General features: G+C 37.3%; 1 protein-coding gene across 1 annotated transcript; it reads right to left on the minus strand.

Annotated features, from left to right (window-relative positions):
* Positions 1-4,133: 4,133 nt before the first annotated feature.
* On the minus strand, positions 4,134-20,550 carry LOC148215796 (uncharacterized). The gene is made up of 9 exons (XM_088142516.1): positions 20,547-20,550; positions 19,713-20,009; positions 18,603-18,628; positions 11,997-12,105; positions 10,518-10,564; positions 8,263-8,366; positions 6,446-6,532; positions 4,955-5,041; positions 4,134-4,785 (listed from the first exon to the last, which is right to left on the minus strand). The coding sequence occupies exons 1-5, from the start codon at positions 20,548-20,550 to the stop codon at positions 10,536-10,538; spliced, it is 465 nt and encodes a 154-aa protein (XP_087998642.1). The 3' UTR covers positions 4,134-4,785; positions 4,955-5,041; positions 6,446-6,532; positions 8,263-8,366; positions 10,518-10,535.
* Between the last annotated feature and the right edge of the window lie 4,054 nt (positions 20,551-24,604).

Raw genomic sequence — 24,604 nt, forward strand, 5'->3', positions numbered from 1 at the left:
CCACACCTCTTTCTCTAAAGTACAAAGGTTGGTTTGTACTTCGTTCTTTTAGCTCAATGGATACTTTTAAAGTTAGTGCACTTCAAGCAATTTATACATACTTTGTTCATGTGTGTTTCTTCACCAGTTTTTGCTTTGCTTTGTTTGTCTAGCCTAGTCTATAAATGTATTTATTTTATTTTTAAGAAATGCTTATAGTCCATCCATTATCTATAGGATCTTTTGGTGGGTTACAGACCATAAGAACAAGATACAATAGAATAACAAAAGAAGTAAAATGAAAGACTACAGTAGTTAAAAACACAAATTAAACACATACTGTATTTATTGATTTGATTTGTATTCTGCCTACTTACTCTAAAATGCCCTCAGTAAGAAATAACACTAACAGAGGTACTGTATATCAGGGACAAAAGATATGGTCAGATTTTAATGACCATGTCCCATATGTAGAGTACAAAGCCAGATCTTCACTAGTATTGAATGGCAGATATTGTCAGCACATACCTGGCTTCTAGGCAAGGGCAATCAAATGAAGGGTACCAGAAAACTCTTCTGTTTTCTGTTTTCTGACCTAAAATGGCTTTCCTTGTTGAAGGATGAAGGAGGCTTCTGCTCCAAATTTTACTATTTTTGCAGAGACAAACTGGGGAGGTGCTCCCTTAAGGATTAAAAGAACAAAGAAATTGCCAAAACAGATGGATTTTTATAAATTGCTTTTTAGCAAGGAAAAATTTATTTATTTATTTATTTATTTATTTATTTATTGAATTTGTCACTGCCCATCTTGTTGAAATGACTCTGAGCAGTTTACAGCAAAGATAAAATTAATTAAAATACAGTCCTAATAATAAATAGCTTCCAAGAAAATCCTGAAGTTACCTATTTAATTGCAAAATCTTGTTCTTTAGCAAATAGGGTGCACTATATTAATAGTGGGGCAACAGGATAAGAAGGTCTGGACCCTGATATGTTGAATTGTATAGACATAGTATACTGTTCTTATACTAAGTTTACGTGATATGTTTGGCTTCTGATATCTGCATAGTAAAGGTTTGTTGTTATTATAGCCAGGAATTTGCACTAGACTTGATCTGATTTAAGTGTTTCTGTGTTGTGTTAAGTCTTATTTTTTTTATCATTGTGTATAAGAGAAGATGGGACACAGTGGCACAATGGCTTAATGATGCTGAAAGTTGCTGGCCAGAAATGGTCGACACTTCAGCGGTTCGAGCCCAGCTCTGTGCGGCAGACTGAGCTCCTGTCTCATCCCCAGCTTCTGCCAACCCAGCAGCTCGAAAGCAATGGGTACTCTCACCCTGGTGGGAGGAAAAATGCTGGCGGTGCCTTGCACGGAGACAGGACCAGTTGCCAGTAATGCGGAAGTCGCGTATGCCCGAAAACAGCGTGAAGCAACGGAAAACCCCGTCTCCTGCGCTCGCCAGCTGGGCTCCGCTCTAGGAAGGAGGCAATGGCAAACCACTTCCAAAACACCTTGCCGTGAAAACTGCAGGGACTCGTCCAGGCAGTTGCTGCAGAATCGGCCCCAACAGAGTGCAGATAAAATAATAATAATAATAATAATAATAATAATAATAATAATAATAATAATAATAATAGAAGGAACTGGGTATTTAATATCAGCCTACAATCATATTTCAGACTATGTGTCAAGCTCTTTGAAGCTACTTATAACCAAAAAGAAGGATTCTCCCAGTATCTTCTTTAACCAGATTTATTGAAAGAGAAAAAGGAATAGTTACAGCAAATTTGGTAACTGGGGATGTTTATCTTCAAGTTCATGAGGGTGGAGATTCTTGATTCTCATGCTGTCTATCCATTAGTGAACTGGGAAGACAGCTATCAGTTCTGATAAATGAAGAATGTGTAGACATGGTACACTAATATGATTTTTGAAACCACCATTGGCTTTCTCAGGCTCTGAGAAACCCATTGTTGAAGAAGATACAGTTTTGTTCTTTAGAATATCCTTATGATCTTTAATTTTCAACTGTCAGAGATCTGGGCCAGAATTCTTTTATTTCTAGTAGACCAGTGCTACATTGTGGTCTTCCTGAAACATTGTATTTTATTTTGCATTTTCCTTTCTTTAGGTAATCTGAAAGCTGTTGTATTACCATGATCTGGGCAGCTCTTTAATTTTCTCTTTTGAATAATTTGTCTGCATCTTAAACATTATTAAACTATCTAATTTTTTTTTTCAATAATGATTTTGTTTGATCCATGTCCCAAGAAGATGAAGGAAGGCTGAATTCCCTAGTTATCATGCACCTATGCTGTATGGTCAGGAGATTAATTACGATTATGTGCCATAAAGAGAGTGTCAACTCTTAACAACCATGTGGATAGATTTTCTCCATGATGATCTGTCCCTAGCCTGGTCCTTCAAGTCTCCCAATGGTGCACTCATTTTTGTAACTGAGTCAGTCCACCTTGCTGCTGGTCATTCTCTCCTCTTTCCTTCCACCCTTCCCAGCATAAGATCCTTCTTCAGAGAGCTAGGTCTTCACATAATGTGTCCAGAGTAGGATAATTTGAGCCTGGCCATTTGTGCCTTGAGTGAGAAATCTGGGTTGATTTGTTCAATGATCCATTTCTTTGTTTTCTTCGCTATCCGCAGTATTCTCAGGAGTCTTCTCCAACTCCAGTCATTGGGAGACAGCATTTTAGAAATTATTTCAACTTTTTTGTCTTAATCTTTTAATCATAAGAAAGATAACTCAGAAAGATAGCGTAGACTCATCTAACCACCAGGATTAGGGAGTGGACCAGTGAGGCACCCCTTTGATAGGTGGTAGCAGCAGGAACTACCAAGAATGCTATGCAAGAGAAAAGTTAAGAGCAACTTGCAAAGACCCAAATTTGGGAAAGGAATATGCCATGTTTCTATACTGACACCTTACTTATTTAACTTATATGCAGAATGTATCATGAAAAATGCTGTATTAAAAGAAATAATTTAGAATTAAATTTGCTGGGAGAAACATCAACACTCTCAGATATGCTGATGATAGCATTTTAATGACTGGGAGCAGAGAAATTCCTAAATTCTAAGGAATTTATTGTTGAAATTGAAAGAAGAATGTGCAAAAGCAGCCTGCTGTTCAATTCTTTTAAAAAACTAAGATCATGTCCACAGACAATCTGAACCCAATGCAAATAGGCACATAAGTTATGTGCCACCGCACCTCAATAAATGGGGTGCGGTGGCACAGGGCTTAATGATGCTGGAGTTTGCCGGTCAGAAATGGTCGGCACTCCAGCGGTTCAGGCCTGGCTCTGCAGGATGGGGTGAGCTCCTGTCCCTTGTCCTAGCTCCTGCCCATCCAGCAGTTCGAAAGCTATTCCATCTGCGAGTAGATAAATGGGGACTCCTGTTTAGATGGGAGGAACTGGCAGTGCTGCGCGGGGGAGCAAAATACTGGTGCTGGCTGAACTCCGAATGCAACCAGCAGGAGTGACTATCGATGCGAGTGGCGAGAAAGATCTACAGAGAAGGAAAAAAGCCCGGATGACCCCCTAGCGACCCCTGCTGGTCACATAGTATAATAGATATAGCACTAATTGTAAGATTTGTCACTGTTAGGTTTATATATACTTTCTGAGCCGCCCAGAGTTCCCCACTGGGCAGAGAATAAATCGAATGTATAAAAATATAAATAAAATAAATACGTTCAGTAATAATAGGATTTATTTTCCTATCTTCCTATAGCCATGATATACTGTATATTGCTGTCTACCACTTGTGAGAAAGACTGACACACATCTAGATAAATATGAAAGTGCAGAGATATGACACTGACAACAAAGATATAAGCCACCTGGAGACAGGCAGCCTCTAAATTGTATTCAACAAAATTTAGTTTGCATTATTTTGCATTTCAGTAGCACTTTAAGAATCTACAACACCTACTTCAACCTGGATCCCAGTAGTTTGATTAAATTATTTTGCTGAACAACCAAATTCAAGAATGTAATAGACAGGGTTTCCATTTCCTCTGAAGAGTCATATAGCTGTACATTAAATTAATTACCTATTTAGTTTTCTGCTTCTTAAAAAGACTCAAATGTCAAATTTATTATACTATATGTTTCTTTATTTAGTTGTGATCTGAAAATTAAGAAACTTTCCAAAAGGAAGGGGGAAATTACAAAACAAGTAAGCTCTGTTAAGGAACCATTGTTGTTATCTTGCCATCAAAAACATAAGAGCACTCAAAATTACAGATAGCCCCAATTGTATGCTTATTTATATGGAAACAATCCCAGAATTTTCAAAGCAACTTACTCTGAGATAAATATGAATAGGACTGTACTATACATATATGTCATAAAAAAGTATATTCTAGATCAAAAGAAACATCTTTTGAAAAAAAATCTCTTGATCTAGATCAAAACATAATCTTTACTGTTATAATAACAGTAAATGAAACAAGAAAATGAGTCACACCCATGCAGACATACATAAATGCCATTGGCTAAAACTTGAAATCAAGGGCTACTCCCATTTCTACTGATATTGTCCATGATTTCTCCATTCCTTGTGCTCTGCTCTGTTTGTCACCTAGTTGTAATTCTAACTTTCAGGGTGTTGTAGTCAATTCCACTAAAATTCTCCTGAGGATTGGACTCAGATCCTGGTGACCAATGAACACATTCCTCTGGTCTTCTTGACAAAAACTTGGAAGGGTTTGCCATTGCCCTCTTCTAGCCACAAGACTGTTTTGGCAGTTGAACCCAGGCAGCTGAAGATCATTGTTCTTCCTATGTAATAAACACAAGTAGATTAACATGGTACATAATGAGTAATAATATGGAACAATAACAATAACAATAACAAAAATAAAGAACATCTTTATATTTTCAGCCTGAGGATCCCAGCAGTTTAACCCAACAACCCAAACAATTCAAGACTGTAGTGTACTATACCGACCTGACAGAGATTTGGGACATCATGACATTTTCCTTTAACTTTCACGACACTGTAGAGCAGGTGTGGTGCTACTCGAGCTTCCTCCTCCTAAAAATGAATCAAGTAAATGTCAAATGAGCATTTGCTCTTGACAGAGCTTTGAAACCCAAAATGCAAATAAAACAAAACAACCTTGTTAGAAGGTATGATCTGAATAAAATAATGAGAGTTAGGAGAGACCATCCCCACGTGTACATGAGCCTGCTATTTACAGGATAATCCTATGCTTGCTTAGAGATGAATCGCATGATGGGTTTTCTTCCACAGAAGGGAGTGCAGAAGTTTATCACAAACCAAACATGGCTAAAAAAAATTTAAAAATCGCCTAATATGTAATGGTAAAGCCCACAAATTTTGATCTGGAAGTAGAAGTATATTGTAGATCAAAAGCAAAATCTTTGTTTTATTATAACGGTAAGTGATACAAGAACATGGAAGAGTCACACCCATGCAGACATACATAAATGCCATTAGCCAGAACTAGAAATCAGGGGCTACTCTCAGTTCTACTGATAGCGTCCATGATTTCTCCATTCCTTGTGCTCTGCTCTGTTTGTCATCTAGTAGTAATTCCAGCTTTCAGGGTGCTGTAATCAAGTACACTAAAATTCTCTCGAGGATTGGGCTCAAATCCTGGTGACCAATGAACACATTCCTCTGGTCTTCTTGACAAAAACTTGGAAGGGTTTGCCATTGTCCTCTTCTAGTCACAAGACTGTTTTGGCAGTTGAACCCAGGCAGCTGAAAATCATTGTTCTTCCTTTGTAATGAACAAAAGTACATTAAACATGGTACATAATTAATAATAATTATCTTAGGGACCATCTTTTCTCAGTTGTTTCTACCTGTCCAAACTGGTCCGGCAGGTTGGGCATGCTCCAGGTCCCATCAGCCAAGGAATGTCGGCTGGTGGGGACTAGGAGATGTGCCTTTTCTGCTGTGGCATCTGGAACATCCTCGCTCTGACTTTCGGATGGCCCCGACCCTTTTGGCTTTTTGGAAGGCCTTGAAGACCTGGCTTTATGCCTGGGCCTGGGGCCCCGAGCATGTGAAAGGCCCCATTTCATGGTTGTGCTGATACCAACATTTTTTAAAGAACTTTTGGCTGGATTTTATTTTATATTTAATTATTTTGTACTGTTTTACATGTTGGCTGTTTTTATTGTTGTTAGCCACCCAAAGCCACTGATTGAGATGGGCAGGTATATAAACTGAACTGAATAAATAAAATAAAATGGAATAATAACAATAATAATACTTTTGTAAAGAGTTTTATTAATCAGTTACTGTCTAATTGTTATTTTGATAAGGCCTTAGGGCTAATCAATAAACTTTGATTTGATTTGAATAATAATAATAAAATAAAGAACATCTTTATAATTGCAGCCCGAGGATCCCAGCAGTTTAACCCAACAACCCAAACAATTCAAGACTGTAGTGTACTATACCGACCAGACAGAGACTTGGGACATCATGACATTTTCCTTTAACTTTCACAACACTGTAGAGCAGGTGTGGTGCTACTCGAGCTTCCTCCTCCTTAAAACGAGTCAAGTAAATGTCAAATGAGCATTTGCTCTTGGCTGAGCTTTGAAAACCCAAAATGCAAATAAAACAAAACAACCTTGTTGGAAGGTAAGATCTGCATAAAATAATGAGAGTTAGGAGAGAGCATCCCCACATGTACACGAGCCTGCCTATTTACAGGATAATCCTATGCTTGCTTAGAGGTGAATCGGATGATGGGTTTTCTTCCACTCATTGCTGAATTGTTTCTTTAAGGTCAGGTATATAGATTTTTTTTTTCCACCTACATGAAATAATCATCTTTGTTGAGCTCCAGGTTCAATAAAGCCAGAGTTTGTCATTATCGCTTGCTCATTACTATAAATATCAGGAGATTTTTGGAGATTATATCACCTGAATATGGACATCTGTGGGGTGAGGTGAACTGGCATCACTTCTACTATGACTTAATTGCTCAAAATACACACATTACCTACACTATATCGTTTGTGTCTTCACAGAGTTAACACAAATTTGCACAATGGCAGGATGACATGCCTGGGGACTTTTTGTTTGCTTGCTTTGTCTATGTTTATGTGATATATGTTGTTTTGTGAGCTCTCCAGGATTGTGGTTCATAACTGGGTCCACTAAATAAGTCTTTTAAATAAATGAATGAATACATGCTGTCATTGTGGCTTTGATCATATGCCTAGACTAGTGAAAAACAGCCTAGGAGCAATGTGTGCTGTCCTCTGGGTTTGTGTAAACACGCCCCCTCCTCAACACCATTTACCAATGCCTGCAAATGTATTCCATTATATGACATATTGTGAGATGAACCAGAATAATCCCCAAATATTTCATCTCTTTTCACATCTGGGTAGCTTTGCATGTTTTAAAGATCATAGGGTTTTTGATTGTGGCCCATTGATCCTTAGTCCTGTTTGGGGCAGCAGCCCACCATGCCCACCTAAACCAGGCAGAGGGCAGTATTAACTTCTTACCCCCCCCCACCACACAAATTGTGCAAAGTTCATCTGAATGTTCTACTTCCCCACTTCCTTGCTTGCAGGGCTTTTACTAACTCCAAATCCAAAGCTACAGGTTATAAATATTGCTAAAATAAAGCAGTGGGTGATTTATTTTTAGCAGAAATGGGTTGATTGGCCCTCTTCTCACAATTATTTGAACCTTATCAAAGACTAACACAGTCAAATAGCCTTACCAATGATCCTGGCAGTGCACAATCATGTTACCTGTGTCAGAATCCTCATTCTGAAAATGAAGACCCTACCTGCTTCCTCCAGAATACCTTACCTGCTTGCTCCAGAAAATGAAATGACTGACAGCCTAATGATCCCTTGGAACAGGATGGTGATGACAAAGTTAAGGTCAGGGTTATGTTACTAAACTTTCTACCATTGACCAAGCAGGCAGTAAAGGGCATAGCTTATCCACTTTAGCTCACTAACACTTGGGAGGTGTGTTCTGTGCTGCCAGGCCTTGGCAACGAAAGGGTTGCTTTCACAGCTCTCTCTCCAGCAACTTCTCCTCCATGGCTAAGTGGGCAAAACAGTTTAATTGACTGGGTCCCAGTGTTCTCAGAGAGCTAAGCAGTATTAACTAAATTCTTAGGTGATTTGGAGTACCAGGGCTGCTGACTACTTTCTGGCATTCCCATCACACATGACTCTTGCCTCCTCCCCACTTGCCCCAATTCTGGGACAAAGCAACTGTGACTGCAGTGCTATAGTACTCACTGGAGAAGAAGTCCTGCTGAACTGATTGGGAGTTACTGCTGCATAGAGAGGTAGAGCACTGTCATGAAAATCATCCTCATCAAGAGAAGCAGTTAGCTGTTCCTCTAGGACAAGACAGCACTTATCTATAAGTAAACAGTAATCATTCTGATGAGAATTTAACATTTAGCCTGTACACCTATTCCATGAAAGTAAATAAGTTTGATTATTAGTCTCTTAAGTCTCTTTTCTCTTCAGTGGGAAAACATTAAGCACCTCGTAGAGTCTGCCCCATATGTATGCTACGTTTTGAGGTTTTCCAAGTTGTCTGAATTCTTTCAAATTAGGATGTTAAAATATGAACATATTTTAGAACCAGTCAGAACATAGCTAACGATACAGTTCCTTTAATACGCTTTGTTTGTACATCCTAAAGTAGTGTGATTTAATGTCACTTTATTATCCTAGACTCCAGATTATATCCTTAACTCTTCTTGGAAGTGCTATGAACAAACTCTTTCTTTCATCTTATAACTGTGTATCTTTTCCCATTATGTGACTCTCACAGTGTGTGCACTGCCATCTTCTTGTAATCCCCAATTTAACAAAAGTTTGCCATTTTAGTGAATATTTGGTTAGTTTTTGTCCTTGCATTTGCATTAGTTCCTGTTTTCAGTCTTCGTTTTCCAGGTCAGTTAAGGGACTTTTTCTTCACCTACACTGAGGGACCACTCCTTCCCTCTATCTGCTTTACCTTCTCTTCTCAACAACCTGTAGACAAAATGCCAATACTTTGCGTCCCAATGCACATTCTTTAGTAATCCAAAGGCGTCACGCATCTTCCAACGAGCCTGTATTCTTTTACTGTCAGTGCGGAAGACCATTGTTATTTTCTGGAGTTTAGGTGACATAGTTTGATTTCTCTTGCAGATGTTAAGAAAGCTCACTCTGAGTCATAATAATGTTTAACTGGCTTGTTCTTCACTTTTGCTTAGGAGTGGGGGGAGTGGAGAACCCTCCAGATTGTTTAGGTTAAGCACTAGCTTATCTATACAGTTCCCAGGCTCTTGATTCACATGAGGAGGAGGTATCATATCTGGTCAAGGTCACTCTCACAGCCCCTGACTCCAAACCTCCATGACTCTGGTCATGGGATTGCGGTGCCAGACTTTGATAAAACGCCCTGGCATTGCCCCTGGAATTTGGAGCATGGACACAGGCCTTGGGCACTGTGTTATCTAAAGCATCTTGGAGTCTCTCCACTGTCACCTTATGCTAGCTCCTGACAGTAGGGAAATACTTTTATCACCTTGCTTGGTATGTTATGCTTTTGTGCTATGCTTTTGTATTTCTGTTTAATTCTATCTGCTAATTCTTTTATTCCTGTTTAAATCGGTTTGCTAGAGCTAGCATAATGCCTAAAATCTCCTTACCTACTGGTGTGTTCATTGTTTCTAGACGTAAAAGAACTAAAAGAACCAATTTCCTGGGCACCTGATTACTGCCTTGAGACAATTGGCAAAACACTGTCTCATTTATCTGAAAGTTCAGTGTTTGACTCTATCGCTCCTTTTATCTGTTTTTTAATTTTAAGGAATTCTATGTCACCATTTAGAAGGCACAGAACACAATTTTCTTGTTTTTTATAATGTACTATATTTACTGTATTTACACATGTTAATTTCTAAATATTAATACGAATTTGCTTTTTAAACTCATTACAATGATAATTCTCTTAACTGTAAGAATAAAAGAGAGTTTGCGGTTCCTCTTCAATTAGAAATAAAGTAGGTTGGATCCAGCCATCTGAATGTCTTCCTATCATCCTCAAGGTTGGCAAGGCCACCAGCAAAAGATTTCACGGAATTCTCTAGCCCTTTTCCATAGAGTGATTTTTTTCCCATTATGTGGCAAGGTAAGCTAAGCAGTTTTTCCTACTGCAGGTTACCTCTTTTAGTTTATGAAAGACGAAGTATGTGAGGAGAGAAAGGGAAATTATGAGGGTTTTTTTCAAGCTTTTAAGTTTCAAGAAACAGAAATTCTGTCTGAATCTGAATAATAAGGCCAATCTTCACTTTCTGGTTTGAGAAACACTAAAGTTATGTCTTCTGATATGGGACCACAGGAGGTAATATATTTTTGTCTTCCCATGATGAGGACAGAAAGGAAATTCATAAGTTTAATTTCCTGCCTAGACTGTAAATAGTGTAATAGCAGCTGAAAACATGAACTAAAAAGTAGAGAAAGAAAGAAAGGATTTCATTTTATATCCTTACTTGGTTGGTTTTCCATTTCTATGGCAGCACTGGCTCCATGTTGCTCTCTGAAAAGTAAAGATTAGATTAATGAAGTAAGAATGGAAATCCAGGCTGATGGGAAATTCTCAACATTTGAATTTCAAAATGCATGTGAACATCTACCTTTAGTATAATGCTATCATGGGAGTCTAGCACCTTTTCAGTCTAACCTCAAAGACATAACTTTTTGTCAGCTATAGCTCACTTCATCAGATGCACAGAGTGGCTAACGTGATGGAACATTTAAACTAGGATGAGACAAAGAAGTGGGGAGGGAGGGAGGGAGGGAGGGAGGGAGGGAAAGGATGGTTATGCAGAAGCAGGTTACAACTGAAACGTATTACAAGTAATTAGGAATTGTAACATGTTAAAAACTCATTCAATTTGTGAAAACCTTCTGGGATAACCTGAAACCTTTTGATCCACGTGAATTTCACAGTTTCTCACTCTGTTATGCTTGTGTGGTTCTAAACCAGCCACCTTGAGATCGACTATAGAAATTAAAGCTCGGCACTGAAAATATTTGGAGAATAGAAAACTTTCTATTCAATTGTAGGACAAGATAGCATAGTCATTTGATATGTTTTAAAAAAAGTGATACATCACAAAAAGTGATACATACATACAAAGTGATCACCAAAATGAAGAAATGCCTCTTTATAACAATTGTGGAGAATGTGATAGATTTGTAATGGAATATGAACAGATCTATACATAAGTATAACATGAGGGATATTATTTTCCTACAGTAAAATAGATTTAAAAACATCCATCATATTATACTTATTTATAAGGGAGGGAACAAGCTATCATTAGTCTTCTCATGCTCATGAGCTTCTAAGATTACTCTGGTTCATCATGGTGTGATATGGAATCCTAGAACAGATGGACCCTTGAGTTGAGCGGCAGGGTTTTTCTTATGTTTAAATAAACTTTTTGTTTATTTCTGCATATAACACTAATGAAGACTTGATCTTTAAGTTGGTAATGTAACTAATGAACTCAAGGATCTCATTGCACTTACCTGGTTGCTCTCCATTTTATTAAACCTGAGTAAAGGAAAAGAATACCTTGTCACTATCCCTAGTACCAGAGCATTAGATTAGGTATAAAGGACACAGTCCAGCTTCATCCTTTTGCAGCTGTCAGAATAGGTGGGGCTGACATCCTTAATTATTAAGAAATATGCAGAACTATTTTAAGAGATCAAAAAGATGTCTTCAGCCTTTTGCAGAGACATCTCTACTTCACTTCCACTCAAACAAAAGGAAAATCTGGGTTGCTATTCAAGGCAGGGAACTCCTTAGACCAGTGTTTCTCAACCTTGGTAACTTTATAATAGGTGGACTTCAACTCCCAGAATTCCTCAGCCAGTTGCCAAGGTTGAGAAACACTGCCTTATACAGAGCCACTGGATCTAACATCTAGTTTTACACTTGACAACTGAGTTAAAATCACCTCTTTTCTTCAACAAGTAGAACACTGCAGCCAAGATCAAAATGGCAGAAGTTGTGATTCCAAATCCTAAACCTAAAGGCAGGGGGGGAAAAATCAGATGAATCAAATTCTACATTCAAGAGAAATTACAGGAGAAAAAGTCAGCAAAGAGTGAGAGATGAAAAAATGGCAATCCTCTCTGGCAACTGACACTCTGATAAGCAGGGATTAACACCAGACAAATAATCAAGCAGAAAACAATACCCAAATCAAGGAACTTCCCAGGAGACAAATAATCAAGCAGACAAGCAATGAAGCAGAAAACAGTACCCTAATCAAGGGACGACCAAGGAGAAAACCATACCTCCACCAGCACTGGCAGGGCAAATTACTGTATATAAACAGGGAGCAAACCCTATGCTCAGTAACACCAAAGATGTTATCTAGTTGGGTAACAAAATGTCTGCCAAATTACCAGTGGCAGCGTCTATCCTGTTCGGGGAAAAGAAGGATGGATCGCTGCGGTTGTGTACTGAATATAGGGAGATTTTAGATGCCTGAAAACACTGCGGTGAGATTCAACTGCTAGTTCAGTGGAAGCATTTCTTCTAGGGCCCTCTGTAGTTGAATCACCACTATCCTCTCAACAACCTCTCCCTCCTAACCTCCAAAGAGGGGGGGCACATTACAGCTTCTTTCGGGACTGTAAGCATCGTGTCTAACCATATTTCCAACTGTTCTCCAGAGGATCCAAGAGGTGCAGGGGTCTAGTGCCAAGACAGCACTGTATCACTTCATCACAGTGGATTTGCCAACATGGTATTTCTATTTATTTATTTATTTATTGGTATTTATTGACATATGCTACCCAGAGTCCTCCTAAACTGCGTGATTTCTAAGTGCCATTCAGTTGATCACCCAAGATCTCAGAATACCTTTTTATCTTCTAGAAGGAGTGTCAGCTCTATTACTTATTATATAATTACCCTATGACCATTATTCCATATTGTATCCAGTGTTATAGAATCAGTGTAATTTCTTTTAATTTGGCTTTATATGTGGTTGAGAATTAGTTCCTTTTTTAATTCTTGCTAAGATATTAATTAAACATTGCCTTATTCATTTTGTTTATTAATTGATTGTTAATTTTCTTGCTTATTATGAAAAAGCAGAATATAAATCAAATAAATTCTACACATTCAGGCAATCAGGAAATCGTTACAGAATTAATTCTTAGTAAAATAAGAGACCACTTCTCAGGAATCCTACAAGTATTGACCAGTCGTACACAATGACTTCAAGGAACTATGGGTCTAGATACAGCCTGAATCACCCTTACATCCCTTGAAATAAATGGCAATGGGTTTCAGTGAATTTCAATGGATTTGCTCCAAATATTAGAGAAGATGGTATTTGCCATTATGCTGAATTGATCTCGAGTAAACTGAGTGATCCACATATCTTTATAATTGATCTCGTTTGTTTGAGTGACAAAGTTGCCACTATTTTGTTATCTAAAGATAACATTAAAAAAAAAAAAGAAGAGAACTACTGTACTAAAAACTTTATAATTGAATACTTAGTTTGTAACCTTCCCTTTTTGTACTCAAACTAATATACAATATTCCTAAACATTTAAAATTTTCATGTATTTCTGATTTCAGGTATTTGGTTAATTCTTTTGCCCCTTAAAAACTGTACTCTAAATGCTTAAATTTGCCTTGCTGTGTAATATGTAATATATCTGGAAGCCATTCTTGCTTAAATTTAGAGGCAAATATGTGTAGCTCAGGGTTGAAATGTGGAGTTCTTCGGGTTGGTTGTTTTCCTGCAAACATTTCATTACACGGCTTAAACCCCACCCCATTCCAGCACTGAAGATGTTACCTAGCTGGGTAATGAAATGTTTGCAGGAAAAGAACCAAGCTCAGAGAACCCCAAGGACTCCACAGTTGCTTAAATTTGTTCAGACTGTTTTATATGTGTGTGTATGTGTGTGTTTGTGCATACACAACCCCCAACCTCTGAAGTCTGTGGACTTTTGGATGTTATTTTCCTAATTTTGAGAGTCAGAAACATGTGCTCCAGATTACATAATAATACTGCCAGGCCTGAAAATCACCAATACCTGACTTATTAGCTTCAGCCCTTAAATTACTGAGGATCCTTTTAAATAAATCATGCAATTTCAGTAGCTGCAGTTAGTATGACTAAATATGACACCAATTCAACAAGAGTAGCTCTTTAGCTGTGTTCAAGATTCTAATGATTTCATAACCATTTTGAAATATAAGAATCACCTGAGGAAGTTGATATATCTTCATGATTTGTAATGTGCATAAAAGTTATTGACATATTTATATTTCCTTCCTGTTTTGCTTTACATAGCAATGAAAATGTACCTCTTTTTTCACTGCAGGTTTGAAGAGCATATGTGGATTTCCCTTTACTTGGGACTTGGACTCACTTTATCCTAATTGAAGAAGTTTTGCTCCTTAACCCATACTCCACATATTTCTAAGAGCTTTATGTACTGTACCTATTCTAAAGACCCACCAACTATGGTGTGAATAATTTCCTTCAACTATCTTCCTTCTTGAAATGCAGGATTCCCTAAGCTAACCACTCAAAAGAGCACTTTTTGTGGAAAACAAAATGATGATTCCAGTTTTTCTGGTGTACCCTTGAAATATAACTGCAGCAAAAGAGCCATTTTTTCAAGTAGGCTATTTACATAACAGAATAAATGAGAACTAAACAAACTATGTTATGTTTTGGGGGCTTGAGTCAGTTATATTACATATCACATAAGAGCTCTTTGACCATTTATTCTGTATGGTGGTCAGATGTTTTTAAAACGTGTGTAATTTTTTCCCCAGTTAGTTGTATATGTGACTGAGAATTAGTTGTCTTGAAAGGTATTCTAGTTAGATTCTGTCTTTTGTGAGAAAAGTGTTGTTAATTGTTTTGCTTATGGTGAATAAAGCTCGATATAACTCAAATAAATTCTGCATATTCTAGGCATTCTGGGATATAGCAACAAAATTAATTCTTAGAAAAATAAGTGACCCCCCCCCCAAGGAATCCTAGGAGGATTGACTGGTCTTACTCAATTATTTCAAGGAGCCATGGGTTAAGTCCACACTGAATCATCATCTCTTTCAAAACAAATGGTAATTGATTTCAATGGATCTGCTCCAAATATTAGAAAAGATGGTATTGTTCATTATGCAAAACTGATCCGAGATCAACTCAGTGATCCATGTGCATTTAATATTATTCTTATTTGTTTTCTACACCTTTTCTAAGACAAGAAAGTGAGCACCAATCGAGCCAGAAGAAACACATGTTTGAAAATAGTCAAGAGACACTTACTGTGATCTTCATGATTTGTAGCTAGAGTGAAAGTTAATGAAATGTTAACAGTTCTTTCTACTTTTGCTTTACTTGTCAACAAGACTTTTTCCTTTTAGGATTTTTTATATGGCTTTTTATAATGCTTCTCTTTACCAAAAATCCCATTGTATGGTGTCTAGAATTAGATTCATTTTATTCTTCTTGTTAACATATCTTAATTAAATTTAGCTTTTTTGTTTGCTCATAAAACTTATTCTTAACTGTCTTAGTCAGAAGTCAATTATTTATTAATCAGATATGTTCTGCATTTTCTAAACAATCAGAAGTATTTACAAAGTTAATTCTTAGAAAAATAATAGACTACTCCCCAGGAATCCTACAAAAATTAACTAGTCATACTCAATGCCCTCAAGGTACTATGAGTTTAGATCCAGCCTGAATCATCCTTACATCCCTTGGAATAAATGGCAATGGATTTCAATGAATTTCAATCGATCTGCTCCAAATATTAGAAAAGATGGTATTTGTATCTTTAAAATTGATCTCATTTGGGTTCTACATCTTTGCTGTGATAGTGATCACCAAACCAGCCAGAAGGAGCACACATTTAAAAAGATGTAACTTACTTGGGAAAAGTGATGGAACTTCATGATCTGTAGCTTGAATAAAAATTAAATATATAATCAAATAAATTGATCATATGAATAAATTGATGATATATTTACATTTTCTTTTATTTTTCTGTTCCATTTCTGTTCATTTCAATGAGACTTTGTACCTTTAAACTTCCATACTACAGTTTTTTTTAAAAAAAAATTATTGTTTTTTTAGATCATTATTTTTTAAGAGAAAACAAGCAAGCAAAAAAAAAAAGGGAAAGAAAAAAGAAAAAAAATGAAAATATATAATATCAGTAAATGGATACAGAATTTGCAGAAGTTGTACAGTTAGTGGTCAGTATATTTTTGATGAAGAATTAAACATAAAATGCAGAATACGTTAATTTGCTTTTAACAATAAAGAAAAAGATTTTAGAGTACCATTAAAAAATGAAGAGAACTACTAAAAACTTTGTAATTGAATACTTAGTTTCTAACTTCCCCTTTTTGTACTCCAACTGATATACAATATTTATAAACATTTAAAATTTTCATGTATTTGTGATTTCAGTTCTTTGGTTAATTCTTTTTCCCCTTAAAAACTGCAGTCAAAATGCTTAAATTTGCCTTGCTGTGTAATATCTAATATATCTGGAAAATACACATACACACACATACACACACATACGTGTACTGTTAATTTTGCCATTGCTGCATATTCTCCAAATTTAAGTTCCCAGTCTGATATCATCAGTAATGTATCTTTTTTGTGACAAAAAAGTGAATAACAATCCAGCCAGAAGAAGCACAAATTTAAAAATATGTAACTTACTTGGGAGATTTGATGTAAATTTAGGATCTGTAAGTTGAATAAAAATTGATGCTATATTTACATTTTCGTCTACTTTTGCTTTCCATGGCAATATGACTTTGCAGCTTTGAACTTCCATACTACAGGTTTTTTAAAAAATCATTATTTTTTTTTAATCATTACTATTTTTTAAGATAAAAGGAAGAAGCAAAAAAAAAAAAAGGAAGAAAAAAGAAAAATATTTGATGCAAAGATATAATATCAATAAGTGGATAAACAAGTTACAGAAATTATACAGCTAGTGCTCAGTATAAAACTGATGAAGAATTTATCATGAAATACAGACTACAATAATTTGTTTTTAACAATAAAGAAAAAGATTTTAGAGTTCTCTTTGAATCTCTGAGGTAAGTGACAAAGTCTCCTCTATTTTGTTATCTAAAGGTGCCATAAAAGAAAAAAAGAGAGAGAACTACTAAAAATTTTATAATAGAATACTTAGTTTCTAACCTCCACTTTTTGCACTTGAACTGATATACAATATTTATAAACATTTAACATGTTCACATATTTCTGATTTCAGGTCTTTGGTTAATTCTTTTTCCCCTTAAAAACCATACTCTAAATGCTTAAATTTGCCTTGCTGTATAATATGTAATATATCTGGAAGCCATTCTTGCTTAAATTTGGTCAAACTGTTTTATGTGTGTGTGTGTGTGTGTGTGTGTACACGTATAAAACAGTACACACACTTATACATACACGTATATGTATACTGTTAATTTTGCCCTTGCTGCATATTCTCCAAATTTAAGTTCCCAGTCTGATGTCATCAGTAATGTATCTTTTCTGTGACAAGAAAGTGAGACCAGCTAGAAGAAATACAGGTTTAAAAATAGGTAAGAATCACTTACTTGGGTGATGGACTGAACTTTATGATCTGTAGTCTGAGTAAAACTTTATGTTATATTTACATGTCATTCTATTTTGCTTTACATGTCAATGAGATCTTATACCTTATATTAGGTTTTTTAAAATGCTTCTCTTTACAGAAAATCCCAAAACTCCAATGTCCACAAGTACAAATTGAAAATCACTTAGGTCATGGCTTTCTGAGGAAACAAACTGAAAACAAGCTTCAATCCTGCCCCAAACCTGACTATTCCTATATTCCAGAAATAGAACTTGGCCTTTGGCAATGTCAAGTGTAGGAAAATAGATCTGAAAGAAACAATCTAATGTAAGGCACAGCCTGAGTGTCATGATTTATTCAGAGATGGGAGTTGATGCATTAAGTATATTGTCATCATCATTATTATCATCCTCTCTGGGGTTTGAAAAACAGTCACCCCCCCCCCATACAGAAGCTCACATAAAACTGGCCAGACCATAACGTTGGTAGATGCTTCTGAAGAAATCCAGTATCTCATCCCTCCTGCACACCAAGCAAAGTGTCCACGAAGCATAATGCCCCCAAAAATAGGTGGGGGGAGCGGGAACATGCTGTCAGCAGCCTAAAATGGTCAATCGAGTTCTCAACTCCTGACCGCATCAGCTCTCCCACCTTGTTGATGAAACCTCCTAAGTCACATCCATGGATAAAACTGTGCCAGTTGAAGAGAGAAAACACTACCTGAAAAGTGGAAGTTAAGAAGAACTTTAAAATGTTTCAGGTAAAGGCCAGGGATGAGACTAGTTCACATCATGAAACTATCACAGTAAGGGGAAAAAAAAAGTTTCTGGGGCATGTTTGTTGCATAGTGGATGTGAGGATGAGCCTCAGAGGACTTCTCAGACTTTTAGACTTACCTTGAATTAAAAATCATCCAAAACAAAAAGATATGTGCTAAGCGGTTTTACCTGCTGGGCATGGAGTATATTCGGTTCTAGATCCAAAGAATGTTAAGGCTGTCAGGTATTACCTGCTATGTTTACCAGGTAGTGAATGGGGCTCAAGTGGATAATGGTGAGGAAAAGAGGTAAAAGGAGGTGGGGAGGACCCCACGGTTCCTCTCTCTTAGAAATTCCTCCATCCTTTTCTGAAATCCCATTTCTTTCTCTCCATGCAGCATGCTGCAGGGTTCGGGCAGACAGTACTCGCTAAAGCTCTTAATTCCCTGCTTGCAAAGGAATTTTAAAGGAGGTCAAGTGCTCCGTAAAATCAGGCCTTCGACAGATGAAAAAAACTTTCCTGTTAGAGGAAAGTCTAAACTTTTAATTACCAGGACCTTAAGTCTAACCACTGCTCCTCAAACTGTTCCTCAAATAATGGACCTGTGTCCTGCTTGGAAGACAGGATCGTTAATACACAGAAAGCTGTTTGTTTGTATGAAAGAAACCGGGCAGCACTAAATAAGACACATTAGCCCTACTGAATCTCTTCTAGATTATAGATTATAGAAAACAATGAGTTTATTAATTTCATTTCAGGTTAATTTGTTCTTCATTTTACCAACTGTATATTCATCTCATATCACTTCATACATTCCTTATTTTAAAAAAAATGCACAAAAATCATCCTCATTTGCAGATGCAATACTCCAAAAGACATAAAGTGAGGCTTCAGAGCCACACATGGTCTCTGAACAGCTTAGATGTAACTTTCAGACACTACTAAATTATTAACAAATTGTCATTTTTATTAAGTTAGAGAAAGACAAGTATTGACTCATGCTTGGAGAGATCAATTATGTTAAATGTATTTAAATTAAATTTAAATGCATAGGAAATTAATACTTTTTTTTTTTTGGTACAGGATACACATTGTAGTGTTGGAAGTATGATAATATTCCAAGAGCAAATGGCCCTTTTGACCCAGAAGAAGTTGTGCACCCATAATGTTTAGGACTGAAAGGGGCCAACAGGATATGAACTTTAGTTCTGTATTGAGTAAAAGTAAAGAAGCATACAAATTTGATCCACCAATTAAAAAAAATCAATTTTGGTTTTTAAAGAAGTTTTTTTCCTTACCTAAAACGTTTTGAAGAACCTCGGCATTACTGAGACCAGAATTCTTCACCTGGTTGTCAGTGTCCCTGAACTGGAACATGCAGGAAATCTGCCCTGGACCCTCTTCTGATATTTTGTAATAAAAGTTATATGCAAATATGTTGTCCTCTTTTTTCTGAATTTTTATTTCTTTTCCATCTTTACACAAAATTACCCGATAAATTTTTAAGAGTGGAGGTATCAGACATTTCACCCAAACTGTATCAACTTCATGATTGGATGAAATGTTCAGAAACATCTGAGGTGCAGTAACATTACCTGTAGAGATTAAAAACAAAACTTAATGAACTAGGTATGTTATTGTTGTAACTTTTAATTCGTTTATGGTTGTCCCTGCTGTGACAGAAATCCCCTGCAGTCATTATATGCTTGAACCAAATTTCAGGTGATATTCAATGGATAAAGTGGATTTGGATTTCAAGCAAACCACTGGAAATCACTGGAGATTAGCTGAACAAAAGGAACAAGACTCATGGATTTCATTATACCTTAGTAAGATTGCAACTTAGTTCACTTATGGTATTAAAACCCTTTAATATCAAGTGCCTGAAGATTTGAGGGACAGGAGAAATCATGAATCAGTGTACCGCTAGGTTTATTAAGAAAGAAAAGTCTAGGGAAAAGTAGCTGGTTTAAGGGAAGAACCTCCAGAAATGGATTCCTGGATTCTTCTGGCAATGGGGCACTGGTGAAACAAGGCTGTGTGAATAAACCCTCCTTTCTTTCTGGGAAAATAGGAAGTTGGCATTGATAGGCTTTCATAAGGTAAGTAAAGTGGGAAACAATGAAGCTCACGCATTTTGGGGAAAGAAAAACCTCTCCTATAATAAGGGAATGTAATGGGGCAAAGCTCACCTGGGGCACTACAGCTCTCTTGTCTTGTAAGGTGAAAGCCTTAAAAAGGAAAGGAGGTGTTATTAGCAAGAAAAACCTGATATTTGCATTATTAGGATTCACAGTAATGAATAACTCTCACTGAATTCAAAGCAGTTGACTTCAGAATAGACATCAATAACAATAACTGAGTCAGAAAGATAAAACATTGAAAATTCCTTTTTTTCCCCCCTCAGGATCTGTGTGCTATAAAATGATACTGCACAAGTATCCCTGACTAAATTTTTAAAACTTCTTTTCACTCCATGTTCTCTAGGTTTCAGCTTAGATGAGGAAAAACAAAATTAATGGAGGAAACGAGGAATGTTTAGTGAAACTCACACCAAGCATGAAGTGATAATGTTAGAAAAATGTGGGCGACAGATAATAAAAAGCTTCATTTCTGACACCAGCATTTCTACATTTCCAAGGCCCACAAACATGTATTGAATACACAGAAACATATTCATTTATACTGTAAATCCTCCAATTTTAAGAAAGACACACTATTAATCTTAAGTATACTCACAGAAAAGACAGAGCCCCAGTAAGTGAGTGATTGCAGATTCAGCCATTCCACTTTCAAACGGTCACAAGGCTACCTCACTTGTTTGACATCATCTGCTACTGCTCCAGGATGAAGAGGTTTTAGATGACACCGGAGTTGATTATTAGTTCTCAATTCTCAGTTCCTTATTTGCATGCAAGATAGAAACAGAGCTCTAATTTGATTTCGCTTATGAAGAGACCAAGATTTCTTACACACTCCTGCACTGCAAGTATTCACCTAGTCTACATCTCCATGACTTTCCCCTTTAAATACTAAATAGTTAAGTATTAGTTTAAGTACTAATTCAGTGCTAATTAAGTATTAATATTAATTAATCCAACCTAGAATTAATCCAGTCCTTAAGATAATCATGACATCCTGAAAAGTTTATTTTCATTTCCATGAGATTATCTTCTTTGCTGAGCCCCAGGTTCAGTAGAGTCTGTGCCTTTTCATAAAATGACAAATTTCATATTTTAGGAGATAGCTTAACATCACATTTACATCATTAACTATTATAATTCTTTCCATAATGTATGCTGTGATTTAAACCTAAAGAAAGCTCTGGCTGGAGAAGGCCCAATCATACGAGTTCATGAGTCAAATATCTTAAAATGCCAGCACCAAAAAAAGATGATGGCCAACCCCTTTAAAACATTTTTTAGGGGTCTGATCACCATAAAAGAAAAGAAAAGAAAAGAAAATATAACAAAACAAAACAAAACAAAACAAAACAAAAACTGCCAAGAGTCACTCCACTCTGAGATGGGTGGTGACAAATTTGAAATGTAAATAGATAGATAAATAAATAAATGATAAAATGAAATGTTTTGATGGATTAATTTTATTCTTTTTTTAGTAATTTTTATTATACTGTTGTAAAACATAATACATTATATTGTTGTAAAACATAATACATTATATTGTTTCAATACAGAGACTCGACTACTGAAAAAAATACATGGGCCTGACTCCATTTGAAGCCCTAGAGACTGAGAAACAAAAGCTCACAGCACTGGCTGCCAGGCTAAGGAGATTCATTAGAGAAGCAGAGGCCAAGCAGAGAAATGCCCTGTTCTCCAAAGAAACATCCAAGGTTTACTCCCAACTGCAGTGTGCAACAACACAGTAACAGCAGAGCCACCAACAGCAAGACTCATGTCAGGCCCAGCCCAAGAACAACGGTGAAACAGTCCAGTTGAGTATAGTTCCTTTATTTGCTTACACCTTATAGACAGAATCTTGCCAAACTAAATCTAAGGTACAGCAACTTGTGGATATACCTTCGGAGATTTTAGGGAGTGGCTATCCTGAACCTCTTTTACTTCCCACACTCCCCTTGAGGACTGTGTTGTCTCTCATCTCCTTTCCACTCCTGGAATGCACCCCCTCCCTCCTGATAGCTTTGACCTCCCACATCACCCTCCTCCTTGTAGATATATTCCATCCTTGTAGCAAAGAGAGGGAAGGTAGTTAAGACTGAAGGGGTGGAACTACCAGTGGGCCACATAGCAGACATAGAGACCAGCTATAAGTTCCCTGGAATCCCACAGACACATGGGAACCACGATGAGGAGGCAAGGAAGACAGCAACATCCAAGTACCACCAAAAGATAAGGCAGGTCCTGAAGAGCCATTTCAGTGGGAAGAACAAGATCCATGCCATCAACACATATGCCTGCCAGTCATCAGATACCCTGCCAATATAGTGAGTTGTCCTAAGGAGGACATGGAGGCTGACAATGTGAAGACCTGGAAGCTCCTCACAATGTATGGAGGTTTCCACCCCAAGTCCAACTTCCAGAGACTGTACACCAACTGGAAAGAGGGTGGGCGGGGTCTGATGAATGTCCAAGCCACTGTCCTGGATGAAACCTAGAACATCCAGGAGTACATCAGTAAGATGGTACCCAAAGATGAGCTGCTGAGAGAATGCTTGAGGCAGCAGCAGACATGGGAGGAAGTTCAAGCAGAGGAAGTGCCATGGCAAAACAAGCCTCTGCATGGGATGTACCATCAACAGATAGTTGAGGTTGCTGACATTGGGAAGTCCTACCAGTGGCTGGAAAGAGCTGAACTAAAAGACACCATTGAGGCACTGATCATAGTAGCACAAGAACAGGCACTAAGCACCTGATCCATAGAAGCAGGGGCTTACCACACTAGACAGGACCTAAGGCACAGATTGTGCAGAGGCTCAGAGACAGGCCAACACATAGTAGCAGGGTGCAGGATGCAAGCAGGAACAGCATACACTGAATGGCACAATCAAGTAGCTGGCATTGTGTACAGGAACATCTGCACAGTGTATGGGCTAGACCCTCCCAGGTGCAGATGGGAGATTCCACAGAAGGTCACAGAAAATAACAGGGCTAAGATCCTGTGGGACTTCCAGATTCCGACGGACAGGCAGGTTCTGGCCAATCAAGCAGACATTGTGATAGTAGAGAAGGATCAGAAGACAGTGGTGGTGATAGATGTAGCAGTGCCAGGTGACAACAACATTAGGAAGAAGGAAGGAGTTTGAGAAGCTGGAGAAGTACCAGGGCCTGAAGGAGGAACTAGAGAGGATGTGGAAAGTAAAGGCCAAAGTGGTCCCAATGGGGGTAGGAACATTCGGGGCTGTGACTCCATAGCTGGGAGAGTGGCTCCAACAGCTCCCAGGAACAACATCCGAGTTCTCTGTCCAGAAGAGTGCAGTGCTAGGAACAGCCAAGATACTGTGCAGAACCCTCAGACTCCATGCCCCTGATAGAGGACCCGAGATTGAGGAAGTCATGTACCACCCAAAGGGTGACAGGGGATTTTCATATATATACATATACATATACACATACATACACACACACACACACACATTCATATATACACATACATAAACACACACATGTACATTTACACATAAATACACACACGTATGTCTATGTGGGTATGTGTGTATTCATTCATTCTCTATATAATAGTCATTTTAATTACATTGATCTTGCCCCAGAGAGGTTATTGTTACCAAGTTATATCTCCTGAAATTGCATCTATATACTTAGACATATTTAATTCAACATATTATGATATATTTTGGGAAAAATATAAATGTGTTTTATCGAGTCTGTACAATTTGTTAATCCTAATTCTTCTAATGTAGATTTTGTAGATCCTAGAGGCAGCAAATTAGACTTCTGCAACTGAAAGTGTAATCAGAGTGTAAACCATAATCCTGTCCAAATTCAGTAAGCTTTGGTAATCACCCTACATATTTAGTGGTATAGGACTGCTAGGATTACACCCATGAAAGATTCTGGTGGAGCCCACCATGACCCAAATTGTACATCTTCAGCCACCAGAATCCTTTTAGTTTTATGTGGCTCAATTGTTCCTTGGGTTTGGATGAAGTCTAGCAACCAAGAGAGATCAGAATCATTCAGAACAGATT

This window comes from Python bivittatus, unplaced genomic scaffold, assembly GCF_059951505.1.
Source record: "Python bivittatus isolate LINGU-HERP-01145 unplaced genomic scaffold, Pbiv_v1 ctg000440_np1212, whole genome shotgun sequence".
Taxonomy (NCBI): Eukaryota; Metazoa; Chordata; class Lepidosauria; order Squamata; family Pythonidae; genus Python; species Python bivittatus.